This window comes from Phodopus roborovskii, unplaced genomic scaffold (assembly GCF_943737965.1).
Source record: "Phodopus roborovskii unplaced genomic scaffold, PHOROB, whole genome shotgun sequence".
Taxonomy (NCBI): Eukaryota; Metazoa; Chordata; class Mammalia; order Rodentia; family Cricetidae; genus Phodopus; species Phodopus roborovskii.
In genome coordinates this window covers 12,887,063-12,907,691 of record NW_026126525.1, presented here as the reverse complement: position 1 = coordinate 12,907,691, position 20,629 = coordinate 12,887,063, and the positions used below count along the sequence as shown (strand labels likewise).

The 20,629-nt window shown below is 39.7% G+C and overlaps 2 protein-coding genes across 3 annotated transcripts in view; both read left to right on the top strand.

Annotated features, from left to right (window-relative positions):
• Mthfd2l (methylenetetrahydrofolate dehydrogenase (NADP+ dependent) 2 like) overlaps positions 1–7,668 on the top strand; it is a 92,183-nt gene extending 84,515 nt beyond the window's left edge. For both annotated transcript variants that reach the window (XM_051198063.1, XM_051198061.1), the window contains one exon: positions 6,337–7,668. In XM_051198063.1, coding sequence (XP_051054020.1) covers positions 6,337–6,449 — 113 coding nt within the window. In that variant the 3' untranslated portion in view covers positions 6,450–7,668. The remainder of the gene's footprint in view (positions 1–6,336) is intronic.
• A 5,646-nt stretch (positions 7,669–13,314) lies between these two features.
• Epgn (epithelial mitogen) lies at positions 13,315–20,328 on the top strand. Its single transcript, XM_051198068.1, is given in 6 exon segments — positions 13,315–13,350; positions 13,352–13,445; positions 13,942–14,034; positions 16,738–16,858; positions 17,960–18,112; positions 20,274–20,328. Coding segments are annotated over 6 exon segments (552 nt in total).
• Positions 20,329–20,629: the final 301 nt, after the last annotated feature.

Genomic DNA, 20,629 nt, shown 5'->3' with positions numbered 1-20,629 from the left:
TGTAAAGTTTTCTTATACTATGATGAGATTGTTTGTGTGATTGTTTCTCAGCATCCGAATATACAATTACCTATGAGGATAATTATGGTACGCTACTGAGATCAACGACCTTCCAAGAGATACAGAAGATTCTCCAAAATGCTGAATAGTTTCCCAGTGGCATTCCTCAGAGCCAGAAGGAAAAGGGGAAGGGAGAGAAACATGGCACAAGATAATTATGCCCCAAGGAGGACACTGTGAAAGGGAGATGCTATTGATCGATTCCCAAGATGTCAGTAGAAATATCATAGCATTATTTAAACTCCTGCCAACCAGAACAAAAATGCAATGACAGCTGACAGCATCTGTGGCCTGTGAAGAGGCTTCACTGGTGATGAACAAGTTCAGAGACAGTAACTTTTTATTTATCCAGGCTACATGGGTTGCTACATGGCTCCATTCAATGTTTTCTGACATTGTTTTAAGCATTCATGTCTGTGAAATGGCTAGCCAGATATACAAAGTTTTGAATTAATATAAATAAGGAAGGAAAGGGAAGGGAGAGAGAGGGGGAGATTGATGAGTAGCTGTCTCACAAATATACATTGAACTGTAAATCAGTGAAGCAAGTCCAGGTATGTCCAGCTCACTAACCTAATGAAACCAGCCCAGCCTGTATAGAAACACAGGCCAGAGTTTCATATTCTTCTGCTCCATGAGGCAAAGACTCTTCTGTGCATTCTTTCCCTCAGGGTAAATTGACAGTGAATGTGTTCATGAAGTATATGTAGAAAACTTGTGGGAACCTTAAGAATCAGGCAAACAGGCAGGCAAGATGACTCATCAGGTAAATGTACTTACTGCCAAGCCTGAAACCTCTTAAGTTAGATCCCTGGAACCCACATGGGGAAAGGAGAACGGAATACTGTAAGTTTCTTTTGATTTACATAAACACACACACAATCACAAGTGCGCCCACACACACACACACACACACACACACACACACACACACAGAGAGAGAGAGAGAGAGAGAGAGAGTCAATCAACCAATCAATCAATTGATCAATACAATATAATTTTTTTAAAAAAAGAATTGGCAACCCAGATGAGCTTAGTACATTACCTTGGTTATACCTGATCCTGTTGCCATACAAAAATTCAGTGGTGAGCCATGTGCTAAAGAGCCCTGTGCTCTCTGGCTCAGCATGCATTTAATGTCGTTTTATAACACCCATATGAGAAAGTGGAGTGGTTTTTTGTTACCTCCTGAGTCATACTGTTTCTCCAGTCTTATGCCATTCAGGTTTTTCTGGTTGTTACTCCTTCTCTTCGTTTTTCTGAAGCTTGTCTCCCCTTCATTATAGTGGATACGTTTGAGAGGCCATGCCTAAGTAGTTTGCATTCAGAAGCATGGGAAACTTTTTCAACCATTTAATTTAGACAATTATGTATGTATACTGGGAAGCCGAAATTCACATGAGGGAAGCAAGACATTCTCTCTCTCTCTCTCTCTCTCTCTCTCTCTCTCTCTCTCTCTCTCTCTCTCTCTCTCTCTGTGTGTGTGTGTGTGTGTGTGTGTGTGTGTGTGTGTGTGTGTTGCTTTTAAAATTAAAGTACTTCTAAATGTTTGCTGTCGCCGTGTTAGAAACTTAACATATGCCACAGGATGCTTTTATAAGATGACAAACAAACAAACTAGAAAGAAAAACAACACAAGAGAAACTTAGGTCAATAGTTTCTATTGCTCCACACAAACAGAAGTTTTTAGAACACAAACATATTCTCTCTTTCCAGGACATAGTTTTCATAAAATATTAGCAGAGTCAATTCTGTTTTAATACATCAGTCCTCCTACTGAAGGACCATGGAGGAATGCACACTGGCACTCAAGTCAAACTTCACTACCTGCCAGGGACCTGGAAAATCTCCCAGATGACATATTTTCAATTTTGATTCTTTAGTGCCAGTCCTGGGAACAGGGACCATGAAGTTCCCAGAGGGCATAATGACACAGGAAACCCAAGCCAGAGACACCCTCTCCCGAAGCATGGCTGCTGCTGCCAGGAAGTTAATGATCACATCCTTCTTCTTTTGTTTTAACTAAGTTGTTAAAGAGCATTTGAACATTCCTTATGTCGCTAGCCGTGTCCCTTTTGAGTAATCTTTCCACACCCTGTGACCACATGTCACCCTCACATTTTTTTTTTGAGGTACACGCATAGACTGAACATCTAATATCTTTCATCACCCCTGTCATCACCTCCTTTTAAACATGAAGTAACCTTTGCTCCATACCTGTTATTCTTACTCTGATATTAAAAACCAGTTCTTTTCAAGTAAGAATAATGAGAATTCTTCCTTTCAGAAGTACTTCAGTGATTGATTTTAGGTTATATTATAAAATCATTACAAACCACCTACCTCTTCCATATCATCTTCTCTAGATTCCTTTTACCTACAGATGAGCAATGCCAGGCTTCCTCTAGCATTTCCCAGATTCAAGCCTCTTTCCACCCAAGAGAAGGAGGTTTTGTGTTTTGTTTTCCATCTTGATTGCAAACATGGTCCCTCTACCAAGCGTACTGTCTGGTCTCTCTATTTCTTACCTGGAAAAGTCTGGCATACCTGTGCCACATCTATATCAGACGAGGGAGGCTCTCCAGACACATTCTCAGTGCCATAAACTTTGCAGCCATCACTCAATTATTGCTTGAGTAATTGCATTTTTAAAATATACATCTCTATAATAAGACTGTGAATTCCACGGGTTAGTAACTATGTCTTACACAAGGGAAAATTTCTGTGACTCTGTCTGGGCCAGTTTGTACCATGTGTAGGAACAGTAATAATCAGATATAGGAATATGACCAGAGGACAATAGATCCTGGTTGCCATGACTGATACTTTTAACTTTATCTTAATGTTAGTAACAATTTCACAAATTTCTATGAGTGAGGTGATCAGATCTGTTTTAAAGAATAATTCTGACCACAGATGGTGTGGCTGAAATGGTAGACAAAATACCAACCATTGCTATTGTAGACTATAAAGAGTGGGCACATGTTTCCTGCGTCCAGGCATATCCCCTTTGCAAAGTGACTTTGCTACTATTCTTATCCCACACTTCATAGTTGAAGTGTAATGTTGAGACAGGATTTGGCCAAAGAGACATTACCAACTGTGATGCTATAGAGGTTTGAAACTGCCTTCCCATTGGGGTTGACCTAGCAACCTGAAGTTGCCATATGACAAAGCTCTCCAAAGCAATGCATCTCTCACTCAATCAACCTTCAAACTTCCACCACCTTGTTCATATGGGGAACACTGCTCTTTCTCCAGTGCGGGTGTTTCACACTTTAGGCTATGATGGACACTAGAATCTGGAGGGTGGGGGAGGAGCAGCTGTAATTCGACTTCCTTAAACAGGAGATCCTATTGCACTCAGGACTTTACCTTGAATATTATTCCGTAAATTTCATGGAGCAGTGAGTAAACAGCTAACTCAGCTCTGGGAGCCAGCTCTAGTGACAGTTCTGCTGGACTGAGGAGGAAGAGCAAATGTTCACCAGATGGAAAAAGGGGTGGGGCATATTAGTGAGACTGGGCAGTACAAATCATGTTCATAAATTCAAGGAAATCTCTAGTAGCTACTTTATAGTCCCTGAAGTTTTGTAGAGAGGTCATTCAAATAAAATTTTGTTGTAATTATTGCTTTTCCTTAAAAAAAAATCTTAGTTTCAAATCTTTCCCTTTATTGTCATCTCTATCTAACCCTCATCCCCAGGGCATATTGCACACAGATAATAGAACTTAACAGGTATTTTTATTTGCCCTAATTGTTAGCTTCAGTAACTCTCAAACTGATGATTTCTATGGAATTGAATGTAACTCTAGATTTTTCGGTATGTTCTTTAGTGAATCATGAAATTATTGATGGATCTAATACCTAATTCTCATTCAGAAGAGACTGGTATTTCTCTTAAACACATACACAGATATTACTCCACTTCTAGAGCCACAGTAAGTCAATCTGTGAATGGTTATTGCCCTGTAATACCTCTGTGTTTCTCTTCAGTAAAGCATAGAGAAGCCCCCAAAACACACACACACACACACACACACACACACACACACACACACACACAAAATAAATAAATACACACAGAGACATACAGACACATACATATATACAGAGACACACATAGACAGCACAGTACACACAGGCACACACACACACATACAGAGACACACACAGACAGACACAGAAACACACACAAGCAGGTGCAAAGCCTGCCTGTTCTTAGGGAAACAGTCAACGAGAAGTTGTTCTGGTGATTCAGGGTTCATTAACTTAATCTTTTCTAGACATGATTAGAGAATATGAATTTCACGTTATGAAGCATGACTTGAACTTGGAACTTCTCTCATGACTAATCTCATCTAAAAGCATCTGTGGTGCCCCAAAGCATATAGCTTATTACAGTCTTGAGATAGTTATGCAAACTTGTCATTAGAAAATATTCATTTATGTATTACTTACTATTAAAGAAACAAGGTCTTATTTTATTGTCCAGATTCTTTGAACTACTGGGTACAGGTTACTCTTCCATCTCAGCCTCCTGTTGTCTCCCTCCCCAGATGAGCACTTTTCCATTACCCACTGACATCAGTACCCAGTGCCATCTGCTAATGATTCCTCAACTGAAAATGTGCCCCTGCTCCTTATATAATAGAACCTAAACTACATTAACAACATTCAACAACAAATACTTACTCCTTCTTAGACACAATACCTCAGGAAAATTAAGTTTTAAAAAATAACAGAGAAATCTAATAGGTATTTTAAACCCATCACTGCTTCTCACTCATTACTGAGTACAAACCTTGCCTCTATGTGTATCCACTTTGTTTTCTATAAAAAACAAAACAAAACAAAAAAAAACTTGAACTTGAAAATAGTATTTGGATGCTCAACTGTCTGCAGAAATGTTTAATCTTCTGCCCACTGAGTACTATCTGATCCACCTATGCTCATAAAGGCTTGTTAACACCCTGGGAAGTCCTGAGCCCAGACAAGTGAAGATCCCCTTGAAGAATGACAGGTGGGGCAAGTTGTGAATGTGTGGTTGCCATTTGCAACCTGTGCAAAAAGAGCAGCTTCTGGGCTAAGCTGTCTGGCAAGTGTTCCAAGCAACAGCCCATTCCCGTATTCCCATTCCTACCCCCCCCACACACACACACACAGCTTGTACTGTTTGAACATGAATCCTGAGTATGTGGGGGAAATAAACTTTCAAGAGGAAGATGGTGAGACCCAGGCAGACCAGCAGTTTATTGGATTTAACATCCAAGAAAGAAAGTGACCACTACTGCTCGCTAATCAGCTGTGACTTGAAGTGTAACACGTAACTTATAGTGCGAGTGCTGAGTAATATAAGTAGGAAAATCAATATGTTGCAGTTGGTTCCACTGTCTGTCTGTCTTCCTTCCTTCCTTTCTCCCTCCCTCCCTCCCTTTCTTTCTTTTGTATTTTAGAACATCCTACTATTCATTGCTATTCCTGCAGGCACTTGGGACTTCCCCATGATAATACAGCCATACCAAGAAAGGGTGCAATTGTGGAAATAAAGAATTTTTTCAAACCTAGTTGTGCCTCTGTCAAAGAGAGGGGTGGGTCCCTGTATCCCCCTGTTGTGACCAATTTCATATTTTGTGAGTTAGTTAAGCAGAACTGTTAGATGACAGATCTTCTAGCTGTCTCCCTCTCTCCAAATCAGGTCACACCCTCCTGTAGGCTGGCTCACTCTCTCAAGAGTAGCTACAGAGAGGTGCTATGACTAACCTGCCTCTCTCTCTCTGCCCCTAATTCCGAAACAACCTTGAAATATGCTTAAGGCCTTCCTGCCCTGGCACATAACTTAATCAGGTTAATGTGTTCCCACTTCAGGGCCTCCTTAAGATTGCTTGTGGTCTTGTGAATAATATTAGCCTGGGTTCCTATCTGTAAGCCCACTGTTTTCTATAAATTATAAGAAGAAAGACACATTGATTATAGCTTATTACTTTTGTTCTTGTAAAGTAGAAGCATGGAGATTGAGCATGTCCTTTTGTGTCCACCATAAATATCATAGAATAATGTGTGTGTGTGCATATTTGTGCCTGTGTATGTGTATGTGTGTGTGTGTGTGTGTGTGTGTGTGTGTGTGTGTGTCTTCATTGTAGCCTAATGCATCTTGTAAATGATTGGAGGTTTGTAAAATTATGTTTATAATGGGCTAAATGAACTATATGCAGTGTGCTTAAAAATGATATTCTTAGATACATTTAAAACAAAGAAATGTTCTTTTTCCTCAGCTGTTAAGAGGAAAGCCAGCTTCATCACTCCAGTTCCAGGAGGTGTGGGACCCATGACAGTGGCCATGCTTCTGAAGAACACACTTCTGGCTGCCAAGAACATCATTTACTAGCAGAATACACACATCAATAGTGCTGCTTATTTATTTGACAACCGCCAAATTCTTTCTATTTTACTACAAAGTTATTTATTTCTACATTGCATTTATTTTTTCATGAGTGGAATCATTGTGGGACTGATTATTTACACAACTTTGTGGATTTCTTGCTAACTGATTTTGAGTTTTAAGAAAAAAAAACAAAGCAATTACAATGATAATTTGGGTAACAATTCTTATTTTATGGATATTTGTTTGTCCTGTTAAAACAAATGAAGAATTCATGTTTAATAAATATATTTTTGACATAACCTAAATGTCATATACAGTATGTTTTCAAAAACTTTTGTCAGCCAAATGGGTGCCATGTAAACTATAATTTATTATAGCCATGATTTTTTTTAAAAAAAATATAGTTAATATTCTGTTGAAAAAGAGGTCATGTGGTAAGAGGTAGATAGAATATTGAAATGAATTCTAAATCTCAAATATCTCCCAGCATCCCACAAGGCAATCTTATGGAAAAACTGACATTTTATTTAAGAAACAAAAGATGCCATGCTACTTGGAAAACTGCAAAAAAAAAAAAAAAAATGACTTGGTGTATATAATATAAGGGCATGCCTGTTTAGTTCCCACATTATCTATTTCACTGGTGCGGTATAAGACCATGTGTGTTAGATTTCCATATTGTTCATTTCACTTCACTAATAGTAATAGAAAAATTTCAAAAGAAATGAATATACAAAGTAAAACTAAAGTCATTTCCCACAGATATCAACCAAATGCAATTGTGATGCTGCATGAGTGAGTCTGTCATTAAAGAATAAATATATTCTGTGGTATATTTATTCACAGGAATAGAACTCTGGTAGAATTACCATGCTTTAGTTTTGTTAAGATTGAACTCTGGGATATAACTAAAAGCTAGTTTTTGTGTACACATTTCTTCTCTTTTCCAGGATAGCATTTTGTTGCTAACTCAGATGCTGTGCTTCTGATACTATTCAAATTGGGAAATCTGTATTACTGCTAATTAAAGGCTATTTAATGAGTGGATCCATATAATTGGTACTGAGGTTTCATGCCCCAATCCCTGAGTGTTTATGTACTAGTAATGGCCCTTGTTCAGTGCATGTCTTTATCAGTGTGCCTCTTGATCCTTTGTGTGAAAATAGACCAGCTGTTCATAACTAACATTTCAACTGTCTAATAAAAGCAATTTGAAGAAGAATTATTGCTATATTTGTTTATTAATATAGTTTTAATTTTTTAGGGTGTGTGTGTGTGTGTGTGTGTGTGTGTGTGTTGTGGGATTTGAAAGAAAGATCATGCTTGGCAGTAAGCACCTCTACCACTGAGAGGTCTTGCTATCCCTGTTAGCTGCTCATTTACTTCATTCTGGAGAAAATGTTATTATGTTTCTCAAACATGTAAGAAAAGACAATAGAATGTGTGCTACAGTGAGGCCAGACCATGCGGTCAAGTATCCCTGTATGGGAACTGTAAGTTTGGTTTGTAGGCAAACATTTTAGAAAGGGCATGGTTTAAATAAAATCCAATGGGTTCCAAAGCAAAAAACACAGGGACTATAGCTATGAGAATGGGATTGTTATTATTTATTTAGGAGTCAGTCTTCCCAGAGACTAACCAAAAAGAAAAATTCTGATGCTTCTTTAAATTGGAAAGGAAGACTTCCATCAAAACCAGTGCAGTGGAGTCAACAGTGTCAAGGAGATTGACTTTATCTCTACACAAAGCAATGACACATGGGGATTTATAGTGAAGCCACAAGATGGGGAAATCAATGTATGAGGAATTACTAAGATGAATATATTTAAATATCAAGGAGAAGGAAGTTCTTGCTGACCTGATTTGTTAATTTTCTTGGTAACGGCAGGCCAGAGACTTTGACATCAATGCATGGAAAAAAAAGGGAGATATACAAGGTGAGGTGTGGGATGGAGTTGCCATGAGCTGAATTAGCAAGATTCTCTGCTAAACCTGGGCTTAGTTGCCTGAGGTATAGTTTGTCAACAAGAGGGCTCAGGTGAATGTAACCAAGTGTGTAGTGAAGTCAGGAGTCTTCTCACACATAAGAGACAAAACCAGCTGAATGGTATGATCCATCCAGGGATATTTGGAGTCTGTAAACTGAGGAGGGGTGTGAAGATACACTGTCTTTCCCTATACTGTCTGCAGAGAGGCATAAAGAATTGATGTAAGTAGTACTGTAACACAAGGAAACATTAAATAGAATTTAAAAATTCAATCAGATAAAATGAAGAGTAAGGTGAAGAGTGGCAGAAGTCAGAAGAAACCATGAGAAGTAAGAATAAAGCGATTGCAGTCAGAGCTGGAAGACACAATCATCAATTAGCATAGGAAGTTACAAAGGGAGTTGACTTGGGAGAAGAGATAATAAGTTCAATTTAAGACATGTTGAGTATGAGGCAATAACAGCACAAAAAGGACAGTCTCATGAAGTAATGCAGATCCTGGAAGGGGATGGATGTTCATGGCTGATTATTGCGGTAAATAAGGATCAGGATAAACAAATAGGCCGAATAGATGTTTAATCAGGGAGAAATAACTTACAACCTAGACAGATGAACACCAGGAAATTCAACCCGATCCTCTCCTGTCCGAGTCACGCCAGAAAGAGAGAGCGCCTTCCTGGCCCCCTCCGACCTCCTTCCTCAGGTCACCTCCGCCCATCGCTCCACCCCCCAATGGGCGTGGTCAGTGCTACAGCTGATGGTGAAAATACAGGATTCAACACACATACTGGCACCTAAATTCTTAGACTTGGAGGCCACCATCCCTTGCATCCTTTTACCCTATTCAGTGATTGTAGATGTTCATTGATTGAGCAGCTACTGTGTGCTAAACCTCACCTTCAACTTCTTAATCTTTTTGTCTTTTCTTTTTCTTAGCCATCTCTGTGATAGGTGAGGAAAGTAATCCTCCTGGTTACTAAAGTGCTTAGCCAAGGGCAGAGATCACATCACTACCTGTAAAACTCCTACTTACTAAGATTCATCCCAAATGAAATTTTGTCATGAAAACTTGAGTTCCACTTCTGTGCTGATAACCATGGCAACTGTCAATCCTACCAGGTTACACATATAGAACCCTGGGTGACTTTAGGTATAGGAGGTCAGAAAACATGCACTGCTTATACATTTGGTTCCACAAAGAGCATTCCTCACAGCCCCATGCCATGATTGCTATAGACACCTGGTAGTTTATGACTGAATTGAGAATTGCCAACAAATTCTGAAAGAATTACAGGACAAATGTAGAGGGACAAACAATGTTCATAAATATTTCCTGCTGACAACTAGCTATAAGTGCTCATTTAGTGAAAGGCCAGCAAAACAAAAAGACCTAAAAATGCTAAAGTAGAGGTTGGAAGAATAAATTTTAGAGGCACTTATGACTAGAGGAGAGAGAATGCTGCAAAAGGAAGTGTGGCACAAGGAAAAAGTGACATTGAAGTTCCCCTTCCCTTTCTTAGCGCTAGTTAGCATTAGTGTGTGTTAGCAGTAAATGCAGATGCCAGTAAGTCCACCTCGCCGTAGGCACCTCTCTACCTCTAAAGTTGGAGAAAGGACTTGGTGGTGGGAGGACAGAAGTGACTTTCTTATGGAGAGTGGTATCAGATCCATCAATACAGACCCCAGAGGGGAAGCGGAGGCTGCACTGACTTCGAGCGGTTGCTGAGAGTATAGTGGGAGCCAAGATGTCAGAAGCCTAGTCACAGTGGGAACTCTTTGGGGAGTTAGTCACCAGTCTCTAATCTCTGACATGTTGTGGAAGGTTCCTTTACACTGTGTGAAGATGTATCACTGTGATTGGTTTAATAAAGACCTGGATGACCAGTTGCTAGGCAGGAGGTATAGGCATGACTTCTGGACAGAGACGGTCTGGGGGAGAAGAAAGGCAGAGTCACCAGTCAGAGGTTTAGGAAGTAGGACAGGCAGGCAGAGGGGAGGTAACTGAGCCATGTAAAAGGACATAGATCCTCAAATATGGCTAAACTTATCCTACAAAAGAGAGTGGGACAAGCCTAAGCTAAGGCCAAGCTTTCATGATTAATAAATCTGTGTCTTTTTTTTTTTTTTTTTTTTTTTTCTGAGCTGGGACCCAAAGAAAAGCTTGACTTTACAGATATGAGTAAAAACTTTGGTTCCTTTAATCTTTGGTTTCTTATAATAAAAGGAAATTTATTTAAAATTTGACTATTGGAGTTAAGGGACTTCTGTGATCAGTACAGCCACTTGTGTGAGAGGACACATCTGGAAGGGTGGGGAGGACTTCTGAGGAGGGATTTGAAAATGACATTGAAGCCCTATCTGATGCATGTTCTTTGGCATATGACTTGAGTATTTTTCTCTTCTCTCCTCTCCTTCCTCCTTACCTCTCCCTTCCTCTACTCTGTTTTTTTGTTTTTTTCCTGAGTATTAGGGACTGAATTCCAGTCCTTACTTGTGTAATTACACCATCAATCACTCAGCTACATTCTCAGCCCCAGTCAAGTCTTTTGAACTTCTATTCATCTTTGTTATCTGGTTATTTTTTAAAGTCTCATCAGTCTTATTTTGCTGTGCTAAACATCATGACAAAAGGCAACCTGGGGAGGAAAGTGTTTATTTTATTACATGTCATAGGTCATAGTCCTTCACTGAGGGAATTCAGAGGAGAAACTTCAGGCAGGAACCTTGAGACACAAACTAAAGTAGAAACCATGCAAGAGTACCAGTTACCGGCTTGCTTCCAATGGCTTACTCTGCTTTCTTTCTTTCTTTCTTTCTTTCTTTCTTTCTTTTTTTTTTTTTAATCCAGGACCAACTTCCTAGGGGTGGCACCATCTGTAATAAGCAGAGCCATCCCATGTCCATCATTAAATGACACAACGCTCCACAGACATGTCCACAGGCAATTTTCAATTGAGATTCTCCTTTTCTAGATGTGTCAAAGTTTTTGTCATTGACAAAAATCTAACCAGCATCAGCATGGTATCTCACAGAACCTGGAATTTACGGATTCAAGTAAACTGGCTTGTGTCAAGACCCAAGAACCTTCCTGCTTCTTCCCTTCTATCACTGAGGTTTCAGATATGTTCCACCACCCCTGATATTACATGGGTGCTGGGGATCCAAATCTCAGGTCCTCACAATTTGAACCATCTCCACAGCCCCTCCAGGTAATTGTCATTACAAAGATAACATCATGCGTCTATAGCTCAGTCTTAAGAGTGAAGATATTTGGGCCAGGTGTATTTGACACCAGCTGAGAACTTGCTTAGTATGTGATCCTGTGATGAAGTTCTGGGCTTGATATTCTCTCTCTCTCTCTCTCTCTCTCTCTCTCTCTCTCTCTCTCTCTCCTACACACACACACACACACACACACACACACACACACACACACACGAGAGAGAGACAGAGAGAAAGAGAGAGACAGAGAGAGAGAGGGTCCTAATATTTCTTTCCAGAAACTTTGAAAGACTTGTGATAGTATTTTAAGCCTTAGTAAATTATGTCTTAAATTCTCCAAAAGGGGCTAAAGAAGATTCTTTACTTATAATATTATTTTCTTGTGAAAAAAAAATGATGACCAGAAATTGACATACTAAACATTCTTTAAGATCCTAAAACCAGAGTCCAGTGTGTAGACATACTTAAAGTGAGCCAAGTGGTACATATTCTTTTAACTTTAAAGTGATGACTCTTGTGGTAAATGATTGCCCAAGCTGTAATGAGTACAACAAGCTTGTGCTTGCGTGATTTCTAAAGCCAAATTCTTATTTGAATATAGAAAGGGATTCTTTCTGATAAATATAATTTGCTTGGTAGACATGATTCACATGATAACCAACCTTGAACAAGTTTTCAAGGGTCAGAAAAATTAAGCAAATGAAATTACAAGTAGAAAGTTATGCTACTTCAGCAAACTACACCATAAATATTCTATGTAATTTGGGGAAGGGGAAAATTTACAAATAGCCCCTACACTTTCACCAAAAAAGGCACAGGCAAAATTATATATTTGGGTTTCTATAATCTCATTTTAATTACTACTGTGTCAACAGTGAGACAATCTTGAATTCAGTATGAAATTCAAACTAGCTATTTATTAGATTACTCAAATTAGAGGATACCTCAATGAAGGGTCTATGATGACTACTACCACCGTACACAGTTTCAATATTATTAATGAATTGATCTGGGGCATCCTATTATGAGGCCAGACTTAGTGGTTCCTGGAACTTGGCAGTCCATCCCATTTCTTCCTAAAGCATCAAATGTCAGAATGACATAATTGTTAATGTTATAGTATGAGAAGTAATTTTATTTAACAAAACTTATCTTGAGTACAACCAAGTAGAAAAAACAAAAATGGAATACTACACATACTTTTTATACAAATCCAATTATTTTTTATAGCCATATTGACAAATATTTTTTTCTTAGTATCCCCCCCCCTCCCGCCCCCAAGCATCTGTAATGAAAGAGGACGGAACTGACTGTCAAATAGGGGACTTTCACTGATCCTAACAGGTCATCCAATCTAATGGTTTGCAGATATCTTGGCTGTGGTCCTTCTTAACCTACTAAGAAGCCACGTTCCAGTTCATAGGAGCGAGGACTCTTCTGCATTTGCGTTCATTTTTGTTGTTTTAAGAACTTTTGTGCGCGCGATTATGCCCACAGGTGACAGGAAACCAGTGTTTCAAGAGGAAATTTGATCACATCTCTAGATAATGCAGGTATCCTAAACAAGTGTGCGAGTGCCTGCAGGCTTCAGGCTGCTGCCAGGAGCACATAGTTTTTGGATTGGTAAGAACTGCCAAATGACGCTTCATGAAATATAAATGAAGGAAAGACTCGGAGAGCGCAATTAAAACCCGTCCACCCTTCAGTCTAGGAGGACCAGGGAAAGAAGTTCAGCAGCTACAGGATATGGCTCTGAGGGTGGCAATGGCAGTCTGCCTCCTGTTCAAAGGTAGGCTGTTTCCTTTCTGATTTGTTAACTCTGTACCACTGTAAAATGTAAAGATTTAGTTCTTTGAAGTCGAGGTTGCCCCTGACAAGGATCAGAGTAAGGAATGTGTGGATTAATCAGATCTTTGTGGAATAGATGCTCTTCCTTCTCTCGACTTTTTTTTTTTTTTCTAAGAAGGCTGACATAATGGCTTTAAGCAGTTGAAAGTATGTTTGATAGCAGCTACTGCGCTACTGTAAGCTGTATGTGATGATTGATTTAGCATGCAAATACAGAACTTTCTCCTAAGAGTGGGTGTATTTCAGTAACCGTAATATTGTCAATGAGACAGCTAGAAAGTAGTCTGGAATTGCCCTTGTCAGGTTCTGGATCCCATCAAACATAACGAGTTAAAACCAGACAGAAAATGGGAATCCCCCGACTAAGACCCGCTTTGGATCTGTTGTTTGCGCACAAAGGAGACTCACCTGTGAAAGATGCTTTTCCCCAACCACAGCAATGGCGGCCTCGCTGACTGAAGAAGCAGAGGTGCGCATGATGCCTCCTCACACCCAGCAGCAGAGCAACTGGACAGTTAATGACACAGAAGGTACCTCCTTGCCATTCTAATTCTAGTGCCATCTTTGAAACCGTTGACAGAAAACTGAATTGTGATAGAGACAACAATGGAGAAATTGTAACCATATCTTATAAGATAGTCAGCTGCTTCAGAAAGATTATGTTTAGCTGAACTGACAGGTAGATGTGCCAGCCAAGGGTTGCTTTTTTTGTTTTGTTAAAGGAGGAAGTGAAACAAGGGTGAAAAAAGTTGCCTGTCTTCATCTGCTTTCCTGAACGCAGACATGCCACAGGTTCTGCTTGGAGTCTGCTCGACTCCCAGTGACCCGGGGTATCCAGTGTAATTGCATATGACTTTGATATTCTTGAGGAAAGTCCACTGTAGTGTGATCTCTGACAGTAAGCTCAGCTACCACAGGAATTATAGCTACAAGAAGCAATGCTTTTTCTGATTATTGGAAAAGTATTTTCTTGTTGCTTATTGTCCTTTTAGTATATGCTGCACTTTCTAAACTCTTCCACCCAGGATTTTGTTATTGATGGTGGTCATATATTTTCTTTCTGTCTGACTTTGCATATACCATAGAGGCTTCTGGATGTGCTGAGCATGGCATTGTGGCACAGCTTCCAAATCTATTTGAACTACAGATGTACTTGGCAAGTGCCTTGCCTGTCAAGACCTGTGTCTTAATGGCTTTGACTCCCTCTCAGGTCTCATAATGTCCCCTGATGTAAAGGCTATGGTTTGTGATCAGGACATAGGAAACTTCTTAACTTGATTTCAGGGTCTAGCCAATAGAAAAAAAAAAGATGAAGCCAAAATGCTCATTTTAAAATATTAAAGATAGTAATATTTAACTGTTTCTCATCTTTCCAATTATTTTTAAAGACTTAAGATGTCCATTTGATTTTTGAACATCAATCTGTAAAACTGAATGTGTAGAATATTTAAAGACATGGTTTCGTCTTAGTGGTAGAGGGCATAGCAATGTTTCCAGCACCCCAATCCCACCCTTTTCTTTCTCTCAAAATGCTGAAGGAACTGCAAATGAAATCTTAGATAATAATAGAAATGGGGAAGGAATGGAGAATCTATGCTACATTTTCCATTTCCAATTCTTCCAGAAAAACAAAAACAAAACAAACAAACAAAAAAACAAAAAACAAAACAAAAAAGTATGTTTTCTTGTTTTGTTGCAATGCTGGCACGGACTCCAGGGCCATGAGCATGCTAAACATGCATTCTATAACAGTAACAGTGCTGTAGCTCCTCGTTTTATTTTCAACTTAAAAATGTGAATCATATTGTATGATTTTAATAAAGTTATAACTAATGTTCTTCTCGAGTGTTCTTGCCTTGGAAATAGTGTTTTTCAAATTCTCATATTTTTAGAAAGCCTTCCATTAAATTTGGCTACGGGAACTTGGTTGGCCTTGAATTAAGAGGAACTTAGCACAGCTTGACTGAGAAGTTCTTGATGTGCCTCCAAATCAATTCCTAAAGGGATAAATTATGTTTAAGACATCACAGTCAGCAAATTGAATGCCAATTTTAAGTTCTAGTGTGTGTTTTCAAAGCAAAGTGATATGGTGTCTTGTTGGTACCCTAGTGTATAGACATTTAGCATTCTTACATGAAGAGGAATATTTTAGGTCTGTGTTTTCCCTTAAGACACCTAAGTAGGATCCTCTTGGTCTCTGCAGAAATGCACATATGGTATAGCAGGAGCAATGACTAATAGTGAGGAGGTGTACTCTCTCACTCCATACAACGTAACATGCCACTAATTCTGATTAAGAAAGATTTGAAAATGGCAAGGATTCAATTATGCACCTGTCCCTAAAAGCCTGTCTTATTACATAGGCACCTAGGGTGGCACCAACCAGTACATGTTACCCCTGGCATTCCAGAACCGGTGGCGTCCTGAAACACAGATGATTTTTCACAACAGCCTTTCCTCTGTGGGTGTCCCACAAGGTTTCAGAACACTAGACTGTACACTGTGGTCATTTTTGCAGTATTGGAACAAAAGAAAGAAAACTCTGTCTCAGATACCGCCTCTCTACATCTTCTCTACATCTCTTAACATAGTTGAACTGTCACTTAGTATGTAGAGGTGTTGCCATTGGCAGTGTTCACCTGAACCCCACATTGGTTCTGCCTTCTTCTATTAGTCATAACAGTCCCTTGCTGGTCAGTCAGTGAAAATGTCCCCTGTCTAATTACCACCTCCTGGCAGTTTGTGGGAGAGTGAAAGAGGGTTCTCCTCCTTTCCTCTGGAGAGGGATTAAATACCCATTTTTTTTTTTAAAGAGCAAAGCTACATCCAGGACTCCCTAGGTGCCACCCTATCCATGGAGGGGAAATGCTAAGTGATATGAGGCCTTCTTTCTAATTAGCATTGGTTCCATGTCTGGGAAACATTGTTCAAACTTACCTGCTAAGCTGGAAACAATGCTGCCACCTTTCGACCAACTCACATCCATGCTTTGTCATTACCTTCTAAAGAATGGGGTAATCATCAATCCGTCTCCACCCTGCAGTTTATTTACAATGTGTGCAGAGACATGAACACAACCTTTTGGATGGAACCCCTGCAAAAGAAAGTCAGTATTTCAAAGGACAAAGAGCCTAAAATCTTCTTAAGACAAAAGGCCTATTTGTACATGCATTGAACGTGTATTGTGAAAGTAGGGCACACTTATCTGTTAATAATGCATCTCCTTCTCCTAGCTGACTACATAGAAGGGCCTGTAGCTTTGAAGTTCTCCCATCCTTGTCTGGAAGACCACAATAATTACTGCATTAATGGAGTGTGTGCATTCCACCATGAGCTGAAGAAAGCCATTTGCAGGTAACTGCGAAAACTCAGCAAGTCTTAGAGACAGAAGAAAATGGTGGACACAGCACAGTTCCAACTGTTCTGTTTTGTCCAGTAAATATAGTGCATGGTAGCTAGCCAACTGGTGTGTACTTCCCTGGTGAAGAATATTTCTCCTGCTCTCAGCATTCCTGGTAGAACTTTTAGTATCACTTACATATACTGTCTTATCATCAGCAAAGAGGCAAAGTTTGACTTCTTCATTTCTAATTTGTATCCCTTTGATCCCCTTTTGTTGTCTTATTCCTTCGTTACCTACAGCTTTTTGTGTAGAGTGAAATGTCCTGGGTTCTACCTCATCTCTAGTCCACATTAGCTTGTGTACTGATTCTGTCATTGCTCTGGTCATATTTAAGCAGTCACATTGGTGAGACTTCATGGGTGGTGTTTCTGCCATTTCTAGATGACACAGTCTCACAGCAAACTTCCTGTTCCTCTTAGGAACAAGGAAGTGCTTAGAGGAATTATATTATATTATATGTAATTATATTATAATCTCAAAAAATAATTAAAAAGAATAGAATGGTGAAATGTCAAGAGAATAGGGAAATATCACTTGATTGGAATGTAATTGGTTATTCTTTTTCATATTTGAATATGAAAAAGCCTTTTCCCCCCTAAACTACTTATCCATATTACTCAAAACTGTAATACCCAGACTATAGCATGTGTGGAACTTGGAGCTCACTGGGAATGCTGACTTTAGTGTTCTGTAACTATCAAATCAGTGTCTGCATTTCTAACAACATGGGAAGATGACTCTGGACTTTTATAGGTTTGCAGGATGAGCCAAGAGTCCCATAAAGTGAAAATCTGTTCAGGAAGAGCTGCCATGATCTTATTTTTTGGCCACAGATTTGCTCAGTTTCTTGACAAGTACTCTGCCTTTCCTTCCTAGCAGTGAGGGAGTGTGTGAGGCCTTACTGAAAGGTCTGGTAAAGCTGTTCCATTAATGGACTGTCCCCCATGTGTCTCTGAAAACTTCTCTCTTCTCTCATTCTTGGAAATGCATCACCTGTTTGTACTTCCGTCTATGTAGGCTTTAAGGTCATGCATTCTTTTCTGTCTTTAAAGGTGTTTTACTGGATATACGGGAGAGAGGTGTGAGCATTTGACCTTAACTTCATACGCCGTGGATTCTCATGAGAAATACATTGCAATCGGAATTGGTGTTGGATTGTTAATTAGTGCTTTTCTTGCTGTCTTATATTGCTACGTAAGAAAAAGGTATGGAAGAAAACCAACGTTTTAAATGGGTTGTGTGTGTTCACTTGACAAATGTTTACTGAGTCCTTACTAGTGACATGTGTGTCTGAGGAGACCCTCTGTCACATTTAGTGCCTTTTCATGAACCCAGACAAGTGGTAAAAATTACTTTCAGATGCAATAGAACAGTGTAAATTTACAGTGTCCTTTCTTCTTGTGTATGTTGGCCTAAGTCAAAGTTCTAAGTGGGAAGGCTAGCTAGCCTCTAGAAGGCAGAGATTAAATGTATCTTATCGATGGTTATATATTTAATGTCTAATGATGCATACATATTGTTGAGTGAAAAGAAACTTAAAAGCTGGGCAGTGGTGGTGCACAACTTTAACCCCAGCACTCAGGAGGCAGAGGCAGGTGGATCTCTGTGAGTTTGAGGTCAGCCTGCTCTACAGAGACAGTCCCAAGACAATCAGGGCTGCATCAAGAAATCTTATCTCAAAAAAGCCCCCCCCCAAAAGTTAAGAAATACTCATTAAATAAGTGAAAATGTGTGACAAATATGGGTCACTTTCACCATAGCCATCAAGGGGAGTTATCTTTAGAAATACTGTCTCCTGCTAGAAACCCATTATCAAGAACTTAATCCACAAACAAGTGTAAGTTAGCTATGTATGTACCATATTATTTCAACTTTCCCCCATTCTAGTTATTGTTCCTTAAGTCCACAAACTAAGAAAAACTCTTAAATTAATGAGATGCATTGAGAACAAATATCTTTCCTCTGTGATACTTTTTCACTATTCTCACTTTTTAAAAAGTGAGTAAAATTCCATGATCAAAATTAAAAGTTTGTTTTCCTTAATAAATGTTTATAAGAAAGACTTGAATATGTGTTGTAATAGCTTTACACTTGCCAAAGAGATGAAGAATAATAATGAAAAAGAGGAGGAAGAAAGCAAGGAGGAGAAAGGAGGGAAGACAAGGGGGAAGAGGAGAAAATGGAGGAGAAGTATGAAGATGAGGAGAAAGACTAGGAGGAGGAGGAAATAGAGGAGGATTGAAAATCCACAGATATTCATGAGCTTGGTGTGGAAAGTCAGGCTCTCTAGAAGAAGGGTCTGAGATAGACATGGTTATGCATGTGATGGCTGTAGGTGGTATCTAAGACAAAACTTATAGTGAAGTAAGGAAAGCCAACAACACAGCCTGACGTTGCCAAGCAAAGATGAGGCTTCAGCTCCAATGGCAGATGGGCCTGATTCTATAGGAACAGAGAATTTAATCTTACAGACAAACCACATTTCCTCCTCCCTCCCCTCCCCACCACCTCCCCTAACCCATCCCTCCATCCACTCCTCAGAAAGTGCAAGGCTTCCCATTGGGAGTGAATAAAGTGTGATGCATTCAGTTGAGGCAGGACCAAGCCCCTCCCCATCCCCACCTTAAGGCTGAGCAAAGCATCTCATCATATGGAATGGGCTTTGAAAAGCCAGCTCATGCATCAGGGTTAGATATTGTTACCACTGCCAGGGGTGCCACAAACAGACCATGGTACAAAACTGTCATCTACCTGCAGAGGGCCTGATGTGGTCCCATGCAGGCTCCCCAGCTGTCGGTCTAGAGTTTGTGAGCTCCTACAAGTTCTGGTAAACTATCTCTGTGATTTTCCCCATTATGATCTTGACCTCAGCTAAGACCTCTACAAATAGTAGAGAGGGTGCCTAAACTGGCCTTCCCCTACAGGGAGATTCCCCTACAATCATATTGAGAACTACCCTAATTGTCATCATAGAACCTTCATCCAGTAACTGATGGAAGCAGATGCAGAGATCCACATCAAAGCAACTGGCTGAGAGAAGGTGGAGGAATTATATAAGCAAGGGGGCTTTTGGCTTTAATATTCCATATCAATCAATCATAGGCTCACAATGCTCACCGCTGGGTAATGATCAGGGTTTTAAAATTTGTTAGAAACTTGTTGGCAAGGCACTCTGAAGGCTATGGGGGAACACATGCACAGTAGCACCGTGGGTTACTTTCTGCTGCTGAGTGATGCATCCACCAGTAGACAAATGGCGTCTAGGTAGAGTACCAAGAGCTGTTACAGCAGCACATTTGTATGTGTAATCCATAATGATAAACACAGACAGCACTCTTATGGAAACCAATGTTCTCTCTGTTTCAGGTGTCTAAATCTGAAATCACATTACTTCATCTGCTCTGACGGGCAGACCTTATAAGGCATATATATTCAAGTCATTTGTCAAAGACTCCAATGAAGTTCTTCAGATGACACAGAATGTGACAAGTTAACTTGAAAATAATGGAGGTTTGGGTGACAACATAGTAAGAGGATAACCTGAACACTGGTTCTTAGGTCTTGCCATCTTTGGGTGCCAAGGGAGCTATGTGAACAAGCTACACAGAAGCCAAGTTTACAACCCTACTTTGATTTCGTTATTGTGTGGTCATTGTCACTGCAGAAGGACTTGTTCCATGCTTCTGATCACCTCAAATGTGCGTTTTCATTTGAATTGCTTA